The sequence below is a fragment of the Musa acuminata genome, chromosome BXJ1-6 (assembly GCF_036884655.1).
Source record: "Musa acuminata AAA Group cultivar baxijiao chromosome BXJ1-6, Cavendish_Baxijiao_AAA, whole genome shotgun sequence".
NCBI lineage: Eukaryota > Viridiplantae > Streptophyta > Magnoliopsida > Zingiberales > Musaceae > Musa > Musa acuminata.
In genome coordinates, this window is record NC_088332.1 from 5,166,682 (window position 1) to 5,185,868 (window position 19,187).

Sequence of the window (19,187 nt, forward strand, 5' to 3'; positions counted from 1 at the left end):
ACTATATATGATTTTACAAAGATAATAAATAACAATTAATTTTTTTAAAAAATTATTAATAAATATATCATGGTCAATAATCATAAATATAAGCAAATGAGCATGCTATCAAATATAAGGTATGAGCATTTCTTTTAAGATATCATTACTTATTCTATATATTTTTTTATATTTTTATTTTAAAAATTAATTAATTTATTTTAAATTCTTTTATCTATATAGACGATCAATGAAGGTAGGATGATTATTTTAAAATAATATTATTTAAAAAAATTAAAATTATAATGCTCTAAAAAAAATTAAATCTGAGTTTTCTTTTTTAAGAATTCCCCCAAATACTAAATCGCTACTTTTTTTTCCCAATAAATCGCCTATTTTTTTACGCACAACAACGAAGAACGACTATAAAAGACGTTTCCAAACAAACACGGCAAAGGTGTGAAACAGGTGTCGGTCTCGGCCAAATCCGCAGCCTGTCCCTTTCTCCACTGCGTCAACACCAGACGATCCCCAGAAAGGCCCTTAATACCAATTGAAGTGGAAAACCTCCCCAAGTTATCGACCAAACCACCCTTCCTTCCCTCTTCCAACTTCCCCCACCTTCCCCTTTCCCCATCTAATCCAACACCATGACCGTCTTGTCTTCCTCCTCCTCCTCCCCTTCTTCTGTTCAACTTCTTCTCCTCTTGTTTTCTCTTCTCCTCGCATCCCTCACCGCCCAATCCCCCGGCTCCCCGCCCACCGGCACTACCATCTACGACCTCCTCCCCGAGTACGGCCTCCCGTCGGGCCTCCTCCCCGACACCGTCAAGTCCTTCTCCCTCGCGGAGAACGGGAGCTTCGCCGTCGAGCTCTCCGGCCCCTGCTACATCGACTTCGAATACCTCGTCTACTACGAGCCCAAGATCTCCGGCGTCGTCAAGTACGGCGGCATCGAGGACCTCAAGGGCGTCAAGGTGCGCCGCTTCCTCATCTGGTTCGATGTGGATGCCATCAAGGTCGACCTGCCCCCCTCCGAGTACATCTACTTCCAGGTGGGTTGGATTACCCGCAAGCTCCACGTCGATCAGTTCCAGACGGTGCATTCGTGCAAGGCGAATCAGGGATTCCTGGAAAGCGCCGAGGAGGTTTTCGGTTGGTCGATATAGGTTTGAGCTTTTCGTTCCTTTTTATCTCTATTTTTTTGGTTTAATTGGTGTTGAGATTTGGGAATCATTTCTTGTGCTAATCATAATGCGGACTTTAATCGTGCCCTCGTTTGACTTAGTTGTACTTCGCCATGCTTTTGCATTGTTGACTAGTTATTTTTTTGCTTTGTGCTCTTTATATGAAATACTTCGGGGACGAAATTTTATGTGGAGCATGAATTTGCACTCTTTCTGTTCGCATATGCAGAAAATTAGAAAAAATCTTATATGAAAATTTTGAACTATGTAATTTGAAGTTTGTAAGTTGATCGAGAATTAATCTTCGCTAATCTTGGTTTATGATGTCTCTGCTCCAGCGCAGATATAATCTTCTAAGGCACTAAACGAGAGAAAATACAAGTAATAGAACTGAGATCCAAGGTGGTTCTTTCTCTAAGGTCACCCTTGAAAGATTGATCTACCACTGACAGAAAAAAAAAAAAAAAAAGAAAGAAAGAAAGACATAGGACAAAGCCATCCAATGTCATCTGTTTCTTTTTGCTCTATTTGAGCAACCTTTTACTGGGCTAAACAGAGATGCCCTTATCGGATAAGCCTGGATGATGCTTATTTCAAGTGGCTGCGCCCTTCCCAAGTAGGAGACTGTCTTAATTTCATGTCCCAGGACATTGAGGATCAATGTTCCACAAGTTTAGGGGTCACTGCTTCAAAATAGGCAAGTTTCTAGCCTCCTCTCTTCCAAGCTGTAGGATACATTTTTAGTCTAGCTAACTAGCTGCAAATTCATTTAATATCAGCCTCTTGTTTTGATGGTCATCGAACAGAGTTGTCACCATGTGCTTCCATCATTCATTCCTGGAACTAAAGGGGCTTGATCCATCAATTTCCAGAGCCAGCCAGCCTGCTTGACCTTCTGATTGGCAAACCAACTTTACAGGTGTCCAACCTGGTACATTAAGGGGTTAGCTGCCTTTGCTTGGTGCCTTCGGTCTTTGGTTAAGTCATTATCCTAGTTATCACTTTTACTTATCTCATATTGTTAATTTTTATGTTTTATGTTTCTTTCAATAGTCCCACATTGTTAGTTAGGTAGGTTTGAAAGCCTAGAACTAGTATAAATAAAGACCTCCTCCAAGTCTATGAAATTATCAAAAAACAATATCTTCAGGTATTGTAAAGGTTTTCTCCACCATAAAGAGTTGATTTATTTTGTCCTCTCTTATCAGGTCAGTTTACTAGAATCTTTTCTAGTAGTAATTTCCTATTTTTATTTCCGTTATGCATCATTTTGCCCCTCCACTACTTATGACATTCTTCTGGTACAATCCTTCCTGTGAGAGCGACACCATGATTATCTCATGACAATAGTGCCACCATTATCCATACGGCAGTAATGTTTATGAGACGGTTACGGTAGTAGTGTCGAAGAGGAAGACCTTCAAGAGAAGGTTATGGAAGAGTCGTTGAAGAGGATGCAATGATGGAAATCAGTGATATGATAGAAATTGAAGTATGCATTGAATGTCATGTGAAGCATGTTGCAAGGGGCTCATCACTTGATGAGATTTAAGAGAAATCATCAGATGAGCCGCAGTTGATCTTATATTATATGTCTTAGTTTGTATGAATTGGTTAGATTGAACTGAACTGAATCTGGTCTGGGTCAAAAAGGCTCATTTGTGCTTAGTTGAGCTGGCTCAATTAAAGCCCAGAAGCCCACATGGCTCCATCCTGACCTGGCTTAAATATTGCTTAGCTCCATAGGCCCAAGCCAGTTCAGGCCCATTTTTAACTCCAACCGAGGCAAACAAGTTGTATTTTTCTATGTCCTTTTTAATTGTGTAGGTGTCTCAGCTGACACTACATAGTTTTAGCTTGCATCAACCAAAACCATTGTTTTAGCTGCTCACTAGTTAAAATGACACATTTTTTACTATTGTATCTTATAAAGGTTTTTTTTTTTTTTTCCTTTCTTCTTTATCAGCCAAGGATCACTTACAATTAGGATGATCTTAATTTTGAGGGTTTTCTTGTAGTTTTAGAAACTTCTATATATATTTGGCTGAGATAAAATGACTCATGCAATTCAACATATTGTTAAAAAATACAGAAAAATTGGTCCAACTTTGTATTTTTGTGCAACCTTGAGTTTGATGAATTTGACTCTCAATGTCCAGCTAGTACATGGGTAACTCAACTGAGTCACTGTATTTGCTTGCCACGTTTTCTAAAACTGTACCCAACTTGCGTATGTTGACAAGAACTTTTTGCTTTGACTATATCAGGTACTCTGACACTTTGCTTCTTCAAAATTTTTTAAAAGCAAGTATAAAGTGAAGGAAACTGATATTTCCAAAATTTGTGCTTCTTTTTTGTTTGATGAACTCCATTCCATGTGCAGAGGAATGAACCTCCTTGATTCATTTCAGTCTCTGATTCGCAGAATTTTTATTCTTGGTTTGTCCTGGTTTTCTTTTGATGACAAGCATTAGGCATGCATTCTCGTCTACACTTTTGTCTGTTTCCTCAACTAAACATCCAGCTTATTGTTGATCAGAGGATTTACTAGTAGTGGCATATCATTAAGCTGCCTCACTGATGATCATATGAATGTGCTCCTGTAACTGTTCCTCTTACATTGAAGTAATACATCATTTCTGTTCTTTTCACTGGTGCAGTTTTGATCCTAAAGTAAGAGTAGCAAACTCACTTGAAATGTACGACTTTGGTCCATAGACTAAGCATGGAGAAATTTGTCGGATTAGTGATCCTGAGAGTTAACATCGGACATGTTCAGGGTGACCCATGCCGAATACAGATATTGAGTCATAGAGGGATGGTTGATCCCACTAGTAAGCAATTTTTGCTAGTTGCTCGTATGTCATTTGACAATAAATTACAGTAACTTTTACCTATTGCCATGATTTGTTTTGTTGCTCTTCCTATTATTTTTTTCAATGTCTTCTGGATGGGGGGAACCAAAGGAAACATCCAAAGGTGTGCAGACACAAAGCACCAGGACATGCATTCTTTGATGTGGACTTAATGCACCCATATCAGTATCATGTGTCAAGTTATGCCTACATTTGGAATGTTCTTTCATGGATAATAGAATAATCTATTTTGCTGGAATATTAAGCCTGATGTCTTCAATTAATTCTTTCTTTCGCAATTTTGCAGCTCTGTGATATCTCCCAGCCAATGCCATAGATCAAGCTGGAGACCATTGGAAGATACAGTTGGGCAATTCAAGGCAGCCTAGCTAGCGATGTAACTGTCATTTTGGCATCTCTACAACCGTATGAACCTTTGGCATGAAGATATCCTTCCTTATGTCACTTACCTAAGCTTCGTAAGTGGTGGTTCAATCCATCTAAATAACATTACTCTTTCTTTCTTTCTTTGTTTGTAGTAAAATGATTCTAATCATGCTCTCCTCAATTCAAAACAGAGGATTTAACAAGAACTGCGCCTGCTAACTCAGCAGCAGTAGAATATTATGGCATTTAATTCTTCTTATGAAGCATTAGTCAGTTAGAAAAATATGAATGGCTACAGAAACATAAAACATTTAAGCTCGTATAAGATTGACAAGGAATCTATCTGATGCAATCAAATCTTCGTAAAAGCACTTTCAAAAGTTAGGGACACAATCTCATAATAATTTGTTTGAAATATCTTCTCCTCTCTTCTCTCTTGCAAACGAAAAGACTTACTAATCTGCTATCACAACGCTCAAATTCTATGTGCACCTCATTGACTAAGGATAGATCGAGAATAAGCCACTATAATGGACGAATGGCCTACATGTCACACACCATACAACTCTTGCGACAATTCCCAGCAGTCTCATTGTTTCCGATCATGTAGAGGGGATTCTTTTCGCACTCTCCTGCAGCAGCCCATCGAGGACAAAACTCGCTTGCATCCGAGCAATCCCCTCTTGTGCTTGTCCTCTGTGGATCCTCAAAGGACCTGACATGGATCCATTTTGGTGCTGACCACTTCTCACCTTCTATGACAGGGCAGCTTCCATGTAAACTGGCTGGATCTGTTGTGCCATCGATGTGAAGACTGAAGAAGAGTACAGCATCACCCTTGTGAGGTTTCACTGCAAGCATACAAACCACAAGGTAAAGACACATTATAAACGTATCATCAGAACATCGAGCTGATCATAAACATTTCAATCAGCATTCTTATTAAAGTACCTGCAAGGCCATTTCTTGCACACTCAGACCAGGTTTCATCTTTATGCTGAGATGAAGCACCCTGAAACAGTCGCATATAACTACGATGTAGAAAATAAAATAAAATAAAATAATAATTGCAAGCTTAAGTTTCTTTACCTCTGCATTTGGAAAAACAGTCTCCCCACCCTTTTTCACAGTAGAAAGATACATTAGCACTGTAGCATATCGATGTCCTCCTCGTGCTTGATTCTTTGGATCACGAAAATAGTCATAATGAGGTTCATACTTTTGACCATCCTGGTAGCGCAGTACTTGAATGGATTCACCGTTCTCTGCTTTACGGAAAGAGTTGCTGATTACATATAGAAAGGATAAAAAAAAATTTACATCAAGCAATATACAAATTCCATATGGAATTACCCTCTGGAAGAAAGGTCCATGCGGCAATTCTGCTCTCGATTCTTGCGATTACCTCATCCTTGGTCCCAAGAGAAAGATTATGTTAGACTCCCTATCTTATTCAAATGCAAGCAGCAAACTTTGTGTCACTCGAGCAACAGTAGGTATCAGCATTTCAAGTCTAGTGATCCAAATCAAAAGAAAGAGACGGCCATATCTTTAAGGAGTCAAATTGAGGGAGGATAGTTTCTGTTTTACTTAAGCTTGGATCATCCACACTAAATAATCTAATAAAATGTAGTAAAAATCTGATTTTTATGAGCCATGGTAATTCTAAGCTTTTAATCGATAGAAATACTCCATGAGCGAGAAGGAAGATGACCAAGAGAGGGAACAAAAGTACCTGGTGCTTCTGGAGGAACATGCCGGAGCTCGTCCGCACGTTGCTCTTGACGCTGTTGCCGGAGCCGTTGTCCGCCACCATCGATCTCGCCATCTTGCTCCTCGCCTGCTCGAATTTGACATGAAAATGAGTAGACATGAACGCAAACTTAGAGCCATGAAGAGGCAAAGACAGGAGGATCTCCCTACCAATTTGATGATGTGATCACATTCCTCGTCAGAAAGAAACCCCTTGTACAGGGAGATCCTGTTCGAGAGCCAACTCTGTTTGAGCTCCAACAACAAATTACTACATGCATCTACACGTATAATCGGTATTAAATGGGCACCTGGGACGCCAAGAGATCTGGGTGACACGTTTGGGGTCGTAGAAGTCGGGCTGGGCGATGCCGATAGGGACGAGGCCGGGGAAGGAAGCGAGGAAGAGAACGGCAGAGGAGAAGAAGAAAGCAAGAGGAGAGGCGTATCCCATCGCGGATGCGGTGGAGGAAGTGTTTGTTCCTTGTTCATCGCTGCGTTATAAAAAGCAAGCGACGTTGGAAGGAGAGTTCGAAGGTTTCATAGGCGCCCACCGTGTGCTTTTTGGTTTTGCGTTTCCTGCGGCTGGAGCTACGGAGACATCTCTCTCTCTCTCTCTTGTTTTTGACCTTCTCTGTACTGCGTGCGAAGGAGATGAAAGCTTCAAATGCTGCGCCCACAGGATTGAGAGTGAGCTGCGGAGTACTCTTTGGAACTACTCGACGTCCTACCTGCCATATGATTGGAGGACGTCGGGAGACGCTCACCGCATTCTGATGCGACGACCGGCAGGTGAGACACGTAAGCTATTAGCCTTTAGAGTCAACTCCATCGTCATCGTTTCAAAGGTGTAACCTGGGGTGCTACGGTCCGGTCCGGTCCGACCGGCTTCGTTTGGCCGCGGAACGGCTCTTGGTCGACTCGGATTCCGTTTCGACCGAATCAATCGTACTGGCTTAGAAATTTTATGCCGGCAGCCCACGATGTCTTGGTCGTCGTGGGCTTAACATTAGGCTAATTATAGATTATCTTCGTATTGGATTGCACAGTTATACTTTTTAGTATTTCTATTTTTAGACTTAAAAAATTTAAATTTAAATTTCTATGGTTATGAAAATAAAATATCTTATTTAATTTCTCCTAATGTCGTTGGTTTTATTGGCGGAAGTATGAAAGCGATATGCAAAAAGATAATTTCAATATTACAATTACGTTTTCAATGGTGATGAACGACGACACCGTTAGGGGTTGTGACAACTGTGTCGACATCAACATAAATGTAAAGTAGCATCGATGCAGATATAGAGCGACGAAAGGACCACTCGACATCTGCATCGGTACCAACATAGATGTAGAGCGACGAAAGAGCGACGGTCTATTGCGAGACAGATGCGACCTTCCTTTGTTGGGCCTGCAACGCGTTTGTCCACCACACTAACTTCCTCGTGGCTTTGCCACGTCCACCAGATCACTTATGCCTCTTGCCACTCCCTCGATACTAACGGTCGTAACTTTAGAGTACACCTCTAGTTGTCGGAGCGTCGCCCAACTGCCCCTTTCCGCTCTCGCATCCTGCTCTTGGAGGTTGATGGCGAATCGCAACATGGCCATGAGGGCCACTTGTAGTGGTAGGGTCATGATTGTTTCTTGGTGTAGTAGGTCAACCACGTGAGCCACTGCTTCCATGCACCATCATCCGCTCCGTAACCCCATCTTTCGTCTCCAACCTTAGATGACGATCGCCACCCTCTCCTTAATCACCTTGTGTGGTCGCTTCATGATCATTTGTCAAGGATCTGTGGGCTTCTTCGCCTGAGGTATTATTGTGGACTCGAATGTGGAAAGACAAGAGTTAGAGGATGAGGAGGCCATGGAGTACGAAGAGGATGCTACAAGATCGAGATCGTGGGAAGTGCAGAAGGGGTGGACCTACGCCGGAGATGCAACAACCAACATTAAGGGAGTGGTAAGTGGCATAGGTGACCTGATAGACGTGATGAGCCATGAGGAAGTTAGCTCCATGGACGAACGCGTTGTAGGCTCTACAAAGGAAGGCTGTGTTTGGCTCATAGTAGACCATTGCTCTGCATTTACGTCGGCATTACTCAACAACTACGTTGGTGTCGAGACAAGGGCCGCTTAACATCTATATCAACATTCATATAGTTGTCACAACCCCCCGCGATGTTGCCATCTGTTCGAAAATATAATTCGGATGTTGAAATTATTTTTTTGTCAATTGTTTTTGTGCTTTTATTTAGGACAAATGGAGATAAATATTTTGATTTCATAATTATAAAAATTTTAATATAAAATTTTTAAGTCTAGAAACTTAGTTTTTTAAAAAAAAAGGAGAATTCGATGGAGTGATAGAACAACGCAGTTAAGTCTAGAGACTTAAGTTCCGAGTTAAGAGGTCTTAAGTGTTCGGATTGTAGTTGAAATTTATCTACAACAAATATTTTATTTTGTAAACAATTGAAATATATCTCAATAAAGAATAATATGTTAAAAACGAAAAAAGGGATTCGATGGAGAGATAGAACAAAGCAGTCATACCGTCAATCACCTATCACGTCTTTGGTTGTAATGGAGCGGCTCGGTTGACTCCAATTGGATTCCGTTTCGATCGAGTCAATCGTGCTGGGTTGGAAATTTCATACCGACGGCCCGCCCATGTTGTCTTGGTCGTAAAAAAGGGCTAAAAACTTGGCCCACTACTTGACAAAATGGATTCAATGGACGAAGAGATAGAACAAAGCAATCGAACCTTTCGGTCACCATCATGTCTTGGCTCGTGCAAAACTCGACTCGGATTCCATTTCGATCGAATCAATCATGCTGACTTGGAAACTTCATACCACTCGGCCAATATGTCTTGGTCATAATTTAAAACTTGACCCACTATTTGACGAGCTTCTTACTATTTAAAGTCCTCTTTTTATCATCGTATTTTTTTTTATAAAATTAATAAAAAAAATAATTTACTGATTGTCGATCTTTCATTGATGTGATCGTCATTGGCTTTGTTGGCTACGGAAGAGGAGGAAGTCATTATGATCATCGACCCAATTTTTCTTTTTATAGTCGATCTTCTGTCAACTCTGTTGCCTATGAAAAGGGGGAAGAAGATGAGAAGAAAAAAAAAGATGAAATGGAGAAGGAAGAAAGAAAAAAAAAGAAGATATTTTGATACATTTCCAAAGGAGTATTTTAGATATATTAAAAATAAAATGAATTAAAAAAAACTAAACTACACCTGATGACACTATTTCCAGAAGAGATGTTGATTTTGAATGGCGTTTCAATTGATTTCCTAGTTAGAATAAGATTACATTATTATTATTATTATTATTATTATTATTTTATAGTAATTTTATGTTTTTAACATTATTTTATCTTGACTAACTTTGAGCTTCGATATCCCAGAAGATTAAATATAATCGATAGCCACAGCTGTGCAGGTGTTAGAACATCCTGGTTGGAGATGGTGGTGACATGATTGAGATCTGATCCGTGAAACAGGTCTGCTGCTTGGGACTCTGTCTTTGCTCCCCGGTCTCTTCAAAGATGGTGCAAGAAAAGAAGCAATAAAGAGAGAAGCAAAAGGGAAAGCTACTTTGGTAGTTGAATTGCCATTCTGGATATACGTTCTCTCTCCTCCTGCTTTGTGTCACTCCATAGCCAAGTCGATTGATACGAGACTAGATGAATTGTCATGCATATTTAAGCTATTTTCTCGATGACCTTACACTGCTCATTTCTCACCGCCAGTGAACCACATCAATATCCTCACACATACACATGCACATGCAGTGAGAGGAGACAGAGAGAGAGAGAGAGAGAGAGAGAGAGAGAGATTAAACTCTCTTCGATTTGCTCATCTTTCCATGGCAAGCCATGGTAGTATAGTTGCTAATAGGATTGTTCTTTTGTGATCGAGCTTAGTGTATTAGATTTACTTTCCTTCTAAATCAGTAAAGAGGATGACAAATCTCTTCACATCAAGATTTCTAGAATGAACTGCTTGTTTCAACAACAGTCGGCAAAGCAAGGATGTCATGCGTGGCTAATGTTTCAGGAGTCTTTGAAGGTGGTCCATTTCATGGAGACATGCAAGCTGAGACCCACACTCTGCAATCCTTCTTGCGAACAGAAGCCTCCATTCTTTTGCGCACCACTATGCTTCGACCGGAGGTTGTCGGAGTCTCCCCAATCTCCTGAGAAGCACACCCATAGACACGATGCAGTATCAGCTTCATCGATCCCAATAGTCACAATGTCTTACCTTAGATATGCGACGCATCGATTTCAGAATGAGACGAGAACAAGCAGGAAGAAATCAATCACAAGTTGTGCAAACAAGCACCAGGAAAAGAACCTATAGAGCTCGGTAGATCTCAAAAAGCTTAAGCGAAAACATCGTGAGCTGTATTGTGTACCTGTTGTGAATGGGATCAGGCCCCTTGGGCACTCTCCTCTTGCAGGCATTGAGCGGGTCCAAGCTCCTGTTCATGGTGAGCATGTCTCTTGCTGAAGCCACGACTGCAACAGGCACCGGCGGTGGTGTTCCTCCGCTAATCGTGGATGCAGAGAGAAGGAGCTCGATACACAAGCAGCATACTAGGCCAGTAACCAAGGCCCTCGTGGACCTACCACCGCACATTCTTCCCCTTCTCCTAAATCCTCTTCCCTTGGAACAGCAGGTTGCCGATCGGAGTCGGAAGAGCAAAGCCAGGGAGAGAGGTGTGGGATGCTGTTGTCTTGTGGAGGGGATTGGTGTGTGTGTCTTTCTCTTTACGTATCTTCAAGAGATGGGAGGCATTTTTTGGTGCAGTTTCGTACAATCTAAAAGTAAATGCAAAAAAGGAATACGATAAGAAGAATCCCATGCTTGGGACCAAAAATGGCCCCACGAACTGCTTTATATGCTTGGCTTTGTGTTGGAGCTCAAAACTGCTCGTGCTCAGCTCAACCAAGCGTGTTCTGATCCACCTTTCTTGCCCAATAGATTAAAGTTGGGTGTGAGTGAGGGACTCCGTGGTTTGCAACTGAGAGAGAGAGAGAGACAATGTGTAGAAGCAGATGGTCCCAGTAAACTACAGAGAGGGACAAATGGACCATCAAAATAAAACAAGAACAAGGAGAAAAAGGGCTACATTGCCATTGGGAAACACCGAATACAGTTCATGACAGAAGAAGATGTGTACTGGATGGGAACAAAAAGTGATGAGATGACAAAGACATCAAATGCTTCAAGATTTGGATTCAGTCATACTGAGGCTTAATTCTCCTGACAATTGAGGGAATTCAATTTTTAGATTTGTGTGTAACCAACCTGACATCTTGATTGGAGATTTAAGCCACCTTCTGAGGAAGCAATTTGGCTGCTCCCGTGCAAACATCTCAGCTAATGATTACAATTTTTACAATGGCTGCTTCAGTGTAAAAGGAAATCATCCAATTCCAAATGATGACATCTCAGCTAAATTATTACAGGTGTGATTTCTTATTCTGCTCCAGTGCAAACAGCAAACAATGGATCGTCCATGACATGCGGTGAAACTATAAATTTTGAACTTTACATCAGAGTTTCAACTCATATAACAAGAAAGAACATACAAAGTCAATCCAAGATTCTGGGTGATTAAAGTGAAGCTGTAAAATCCTCATTTATTATAGAATATGCTAAACCATGTAAAGCAACAATATGTGTAAGTTGTAAATGATATATTCATATAGAAAGGAGAGGCGGCAGTGGGCACTCAGAAGCACTGGAAGCCATGGCAAATAGACAAAAATATGAGGAGAATTAGTGCGATAATGATGCCAAAGACAATCAGCTTTATCTTCATATTCTCTATCCACAGTTTCCTCTTCATCTTTGTACCCTGTTGCCTGAAATCTTGTGCCTGAAATTCCATACGTCGGAGATCCATTAGAACTATGAACATGAAAAATCAAGATCAACATGCTAGAAATGAGTAGAAAAAGACCACAAATTCTCCTATCCAAAACAACTAACAAATATACTACTACCTACTACATCCATACTTATGTATGACAAAATGCATTTTGTACCTGGGAGCGAAGGTTTTCTGTTTTGTCAACAAGCAGCTCAATTTTCTCCCCACGATCAAGAACCTAAAAACAGCAGAAATGGGAACAATAACTTACTTTTTGTATCGGCAAGAAAACAAGTTGGGATAAATAAACTTCACACATAACTGGAGGATTAAACAGCAAAAAACATCACCTTCTCAATATTTTCCATCATGACTCCTTTTACTTCAGAAACCTGAGCTTTCACTTTGGCCAGTTTGTTTATCTCCTCAGGGTGCTCCACGCAATATTTCATGTGCTCCTTAAGCTTAGACCTGATATGTCAGTGATAACTTCATAATCTAATATGCTAAAACAAACCTACAACAACTAGGTTGGAGGAGGAAAAAAAGGTACTTGAACTCTCGGTTTAGGCTTTTGGCTGTAGCCGTTGAAGCTTTTCCTCCTCCATATCTTTTATTGAAGTCCTCCTTAACCCTCTCTAGAAAGGCTATGGGAATTTGCCTGCCAGCCGACTCAACAGCAACCACACAATAAGCTGCAACATTGATATCTCAATTAAGCTCCGATAAGTAAAACCAATACAAGAAGCATCTATTAGAATGTCTGGAATGTAAACAACCATTAACCTATTACAAGAAACCTAGTAACCTGCCCGTTGCTATTTGGACAAAGTAATGGGACTTGGAGAAATATGTCAAAAGGCATGTGTGAGACCAAAACACATTGAGAAAAATATCACCCTGGTTTGTGAACCTATGTTGTTCTTATTGACAACACTTTTGTTAGAATCCAAAGTGTGGTTTAGTGGAAATTCCAACAAGTGCTTCTTGTGAGCAAAAAGAAAATGCTACAAGTTGCAATTGCACGTGTAGCTGTTTGGATGCCGGCAGTATAGTTACTAATTATAGTTGCAACTAAAATAGCAGTGGTGGCTAGTGCTCAGAGAGGAAGGAACTTTATCAACATCCTCCAAGAAACAAGCTATATATATGTGACATGTATAATCTTCTAGCTTCGTATGTCCTGTATACTACTATACTACTATGAGTCATTTCATTCGTATTATGCGCAGCAAAAAATGGTTGAGCATCTAGTTAAACACCAATTAATAAAATACATCAATAACCACTTGATTCCATCGTGTTAGCCTAATAGCTAACTATATACCTGTTAATAAGGAAAAACATTTGTTTCTAGGGTTTACTTTAAGGAACTAAAATTATTTATGGCTAGTTATTGACAGCATCCATGTGCAATTTGCTAGTTCATCATTAACTATATCTACCAAAACCCCTTGCATCCCTAAGAGAGGTATCCTATGGAGCTTCTCAAAAACTTTAGCTGTTTTATATTTTATAAACATTTCATATAACTTGACAGGTAAACTTTTAGTTGTAAAGATTCTAAATCTAGTCAAGGGATTTCTCAATCTTCAAAAAATTAAATTGGTCTAATGGACCAAATTTAGAAAAGGCTAGAGAAGATGAGAATATTCTAGACCTAATGTGATTAACCAAGCTTCTAACTGTTCTTTCCACCTAACAAATTTTGAGCAATTGTTTTATTATTGAGCAATTGTCTTTGTTGATGCACTAGTGTTTTATTGTCTTGATCATTGTTGTTGTGCTAGTGTATAATTGCAAAAGTGATAGATTTTATGTTCAAGTCCACATAACAATATTATGCACTATCTAATGTAATAAAAAACTTTTCAAAAATATTTGTATAAAAAATAAATTTGAGAAATTGAACCACAACTTGAGATTGAAGATTAATCTAGGGTCACTAGGCAAATTCTAAATATTTTGTAAGCAAAAAGATAAATCAAGAAGAGCTATATCATGCAAATGTCTTGATCATTGTTGTCGTCGTTTATTCATTGAGCAAAAATGCAATTGATAATTTCTATATTCTTCATTTTTTAATTTGTTATGATATTTGTTTCAAGCAAATAATTATAAGATACCTATTCGTAAGAACTTTTATTTCCCTTTAATTCAAAATTATAATTTAAAATAATTAACGATAGTTATGAAATTTAAATCCTGATATTTAGATCTAATTTTTATAATTTTAAAGTATTACAACACAGAATAGTTGAATAAGTCAAGGAAAAGATGTAAATTTTGAAACATTCTAGACAAAATTTAAAACTACTTAGAATGAAAGACCAGGAGTTTCATTTCGAAATAAAAAAAATAAGTGACTATTTATTCCGGAAAAGGGGATGTAAAAATATTTGCAAGCTGGTCCAAATAAGTATTATTTTTAACAATGAATAAAATACTGTTTTAAATTAAATATCATATAGAAATAAAACAGCTAATAAAACTCTTTTATCAAATAGAAAACTAATTTGACAGGTAAAAATAAAAACTGTCTTTTAAAGATAGAAATGTTCAGTTTTCTAAATTTGTGTTTTCTGAATCAGTAACATTTTTTGCTGAACAGACTTCTTTTATAAGAAACAAAATCTGTTGATATTTCTAAAATAATTATTTTTGAACAATTATAATTTTATTTGAAAAAAAAAATTATTTTTATAAATGAATCTGAGATATTTAATTTAGAACTCTAATTTAATAACTCTTTTTAGAAATTTAGCATAAATACTTGTTTCAAGTAAAGAAGATACATTAAAAATAGAAATATGTTTTTCCAAAAAATAAAATAATTTTCTGTAAACAAAAAAACAAAAGAAAATTCATATCTAAGATATTAATTTAAAAATATAAAATATCCAATAAATTTTCAGAAGTAAGGTCTCTAAATTAGTTTCATTCGAACTTGAATAAAGTCCTTCCAATATTTTCTTGCTTTATTAGATGACATGCTAATTGTTGATGACAATATTAAGAACAATACATATTTGAAAAAGAAATCTGTCTGAAAGAGACTAACAATGTGTAAATAAAGAAATCGTTATCATAACTTGCAAAGAAAAAAAAAAGAAAGAAACAAAAGAGAATGTTTGAGGGAGAAAGCATAATATTCTATCAGAGAAGTAGAAACCTTTATTGATTAGATGGCTGATTTATGTTGACTTTCATGATTTTCAGCACTCATTCTTTTTAATTTCATTAGAATTAACATTAAGCTCGATGATTGGTATTGATTTATGAAAAACTTACTCCTACTCTGTTATTTAACATCCCTATTGATAAGATATTAGCTTTCTCCATGGTGTATTTGTAAAGCGCATCTAGGTGATTATATTATGGACCAAAAGTTATTCTTGTGGATAGTTGATCTAAAGAGGACTTTAGAAATTGTAACAATTTTAATTTATCTTGCCTTGCATGTGATTGTATTCTTTATTGTTCCATTCCTTTTTTGATTGGCTTAAGTATTGTTATTTATTAGAGCTTAATATATTATTTTTGACCTACACGAAGAGGAAAAAGACAATCTTTAAATGTTGCACATTCATGCATCTATTCCCAACGTTCAAAAACATAACACGTGGTCCAAGAACACCAGAAACCACAGAAGCAACCGAATCAATCGCACAAAACCTTACACGATCCATCCAAAACTACGCCACAGAGCTAACATTCTCCCCACCGATCAACCGCAAGATAGAAACGCGACAAAAATCGACCAAATCGCAAGACAGGGGATTCGGGGACTCACTGTAACCATCTTGGACGAGGTAATTGAAGGTGTGGCCGTCGCAATTGTAGGTAAACTTGTTGCTGGTGGCGGGGAGCTTTTGGAGGCATTGGGAGGCGACGGTGGTGAAGTTGCCGGTGAACTCGGTGTATTCCGCCAAGATCACCGTCCCTCGGGCGACGAAACTATAGATCAGAGATTGCTGCCCCATCTCCCCGCCACCAGAAGGGGAAACCGTAACCCTAGATCTGCAGAAGCTCTAAGGGAGGAGGAGCGTGAGGAGATCGAGCAATGACGACGTAAAAAGGGGCTGTTCTGTTTTTATTATTCGCATTTGGAAGCTCGGGGAAATGATGCCAAGAATAAATGTTTATGCATCCCACGGGTTCTATTTTTGGGAGGGATCCGTTCCGTTTCAGGGAGAAGCGTGTTTTGCCCTTACCCTCTTCGATGTTAAGGGATGACAGCAGTTGTTGAGGTTGGTTTTGGTATTGTCCAAGTTTTTGATGCATTTATGAATTAAAAATAATGTTTATCTTTATTTACACCTTTTTTTTAGAAAATTCATTTAATGGTCATCGCTTAACAGTTAATTTTAGATGGTATGAGGTCCAATGTGTAGGGACGAAATCCAAATGACAATTTTTGTTTTGGAATTTTACTATTTGTTTGTCGGACATTATCGGATTATAAATTTTTTATTATTTAATTTTTACAAATAAAAAATATATTTTATTAAATGAAGATAGGGTTATTCATATATTATCCTTTATTTTTAACTTTTTTTTATTTATAAATAATAAATTATATTTGATCCCAAAATCTTGTCATTGTTAATCAAATTATTTATAATTTAATATATAAAATTTTATGAGTGAATTTTTGAAAAAAATCTCTACTTTTTGAAATTGTCCCTATAGAGCATTTACTTTAAAAAAAAAATCCAAAAGAGTGCACGCTGCGCTTGTGAAAAAAATCATTTTGTCATTTCTTATGCTAGACTCGTAACCCATGAGAGGCGCCTCCATTAACCTCATCGACCTATTATATGCCTCGCCCATAACTCTCACGACGACAAAGGCGTGTGCCCTTCTCCTCCTTTCTCTTTTACGGTCAATAACGAGGGCACATGGGTCGCCTCATCTCCTTCTTCACCTATGGTTAACGACACAAGAGGGGCTTAGAGGTGACGAGAAGGGCTATGGGTGAGTAGAGAGGGTGGGTCTACAAGCGATAATGGTAATAGTTACGGGCGATTATTCGGGATGAAAGCATGACCCCACGAGGTAAAGGATAATGGTCAATAAGAGTAAATGGGTCAATTTGAAAAAAAAAAATATATTGTTTCAAAAAATTTTAAAGTAGAGGCATCTCAGTGAAATATTTTGAAGTATGAATTTATTTTGAAAATTGACTCAAAATATATTTGATAAGGTCTCAACCTCCCAATCTTTGTTAAATAGACCAAATACACCATTATGAGTCTAATATTTTAATAAAAAATATTAGATAAAATTTTTAATCATCAACCTTCAATAAGTATGTTCTAATATTTTATGTATGCTTTATGTATAAAAATCGAATATTTGGAATCATTATTCTTTGATAAGTAAATATATTATTACTAGATAAATATTTTAAATATGAAAAATTTATTGAATGAGGTACTAATTGATTGATCTGGTATACCATCACATTAAATGTAAAAAATTATTAAATAAAATTTAAAATAAATATATTTTTGATGATTAGATATTGTTAGAAAAAAATATCGTAATGTCTTAGTCAACCCGACGTGGTCCAGACCCGTGTGTGTATGAATGTCCGAAGAATCTCGAAGTATTGCACTCCCAATGTGAAAGTATTGCGCTATTGAGGTAGATGTATTCACGTTCCTGAGTTAAAAGTTTTGTACTCATAAGGTGGAGGTATTGTATTCTCGATGTACCACCTACATAAAGATTAAGATCGAGAGAGAGGTTTCTAGACTCAATTTTTCTAATGCTCAAATTAATAATATGAGGCCCCTAAATATATGCTCAAATAGTTCAGGAAAGGAGAGAGCTCTCTCCTTTTCCTTGTTTAGAATATGTTTTTATAAGTAGAGGAACGAAGCTTGTGATGATCTTATCACGAAGGAAGAGAAAAATTTAAGATTATTTTTCTTGTCATAAAGAGAGAGAAGGAAGCTTAGGATTGTCTTCCTTGTCATTATTGTAATGAAGAAGAAGGAAGCTTATATTTTTCTTTGAAGCGGATGACTTGAATCTCATATGGCAACCATGTGCCAAACGACAGATTTCGTATCACATATGAGATAGATTTATATTAGTGTTTCTTACTTAATTTTTTTTTTTTACTTCAACTATTTTAGTACTAGATTGTCCCGTTTCTTAAATAAAGCCCAGGAACTCATTACCTGTAACGACCTTTTACTTATTATTTCTCCATGTTTTTGTGAGGCTTATACAAAGAAAATTAATGGAACTTCCGTCGTTACTTAGATCTTTATTTTGCCATCGAAGCAGTATCTTCGTCATCCTTATTTACTCAGGTAGGCAAATGATGATGATTGTAGTTTTGAATGAATTCTAAATCAAAACCTATATAAATATTAAGAATAAGCCCTTTAGACAATTAGTCGTACTTAGGAGTTGAATTATAATCGATAATAATCTATTTTATAATTTTATAAAAAAGATAGGAGACATGAATATTCATCCTATTATCAATATTACCTTTTAGACCTTTTTAACATTCTGATTCTTAGATTTTAAAAAAATTATATTAAAATTTTTATAGTTATAAAAGTGAAACGTTTAACTTCATTTCCCTGAATGTTATCGATTTTACCGACGAAAAATATAACACATGATAGCATATGCATAAATAACATGAAAACGATAGACAAAATGGTAATTTCAATGTCCCAATTACGTTTTCGATGGTGGTGGACGGTGACGTCGCTAGGGGTTGCAAATGGTTGTGATCAGCAAGAATGATGCAGTTGTCGACAAGAACACTAGAAACTTCTTATGGGGGGAGGAGGAGAATGAGGAGCGAGAGTGGTGGCTGAGAGGTCAGGTAAAAGGAGAGGAAGAAAATAATAATGCAGATGTCGACGCTTTGCATCTGCATCGATGCCGCTTGCAACTGCGTCGGTGCCGATGCAGAGGCCACTCTATATCTATGTCAGCACCGACAATGATGTGGGGAATGATGGTGCTCATCCTTCTTCCCCTCTTCTCTTATCTCTTATCCTTTTCCCCTTTTGTTGCTTGGCATGCACAAGGGGTGGGAAGAAGGATCAGCGATGTGGGGATGCCAAGCATCGCTCATCCTTCTTCCC

General features: G+C 37.9%; 2 protein-coding genes and 1 pseudogene across 2 annotated transcripts; 1 reads left to right on the forward strand and 2 right to left on the reverse strand.

Annotated features, from left to right (window-relative positions):
• Positions 1–522: 522 nt before the first annotated feature.
• On the forward strand, positions 523–4,545 carry LOC135675781 (uncharacterized). Its single transcript, XM_065186289.1, has 2 exons — positions 523–1,148; positions 4,329–4,545. The coding sequence occupies exon 1, from the start codon at positions 630–632 to the stop codon at positions 1,146–1,148; it is 519 nt and encodes a 172-aa protein (XP_065042361.1). The 5' UTR covers positions 523–629; the 3' UTR covers positions 4,329–4,545.
• Positions 4,546–4,752: 207 nt separating this feature from the next.
• Positions 4,753–6,684, reverse strand: LOC103986947 (probable prolyl 4-hydroxylase 6). Its single transcript, XM_009405106.3, has 7 exons — positions 6,472–6,684; positions 6,332–6,389; positions 6,144–6,248; positions 5,762–5,819; positions 5,498–5,673; positions 5,360–5,420; positions 4,753–5,259 (listed from the first exon to the last, which is right to left on the reverse strand). The coding sequence occupies exons 1-7, from the start codon at positions 6,612–6,614 to the stop codon at positions 4,952–4,954; spliced, it is 909 nt and encodes a 302-aa protein (XP_009403381.3). The 5' UTR covers positions 6,615–6,684; the 3' UTR covers positions 4,753–4,951.
• A 5,123-nt stretch (positions 6,685–11,807) lies between these two features.
• On the reverse strand, positions 11,808–16,194 carry LOC135677646 (putative vesicle-associated membrane protein 726; annotated as a pseudogene).
• Between the last annotated feature and the right edge of the window lie 2,993 nt (positions 16,195–19,187).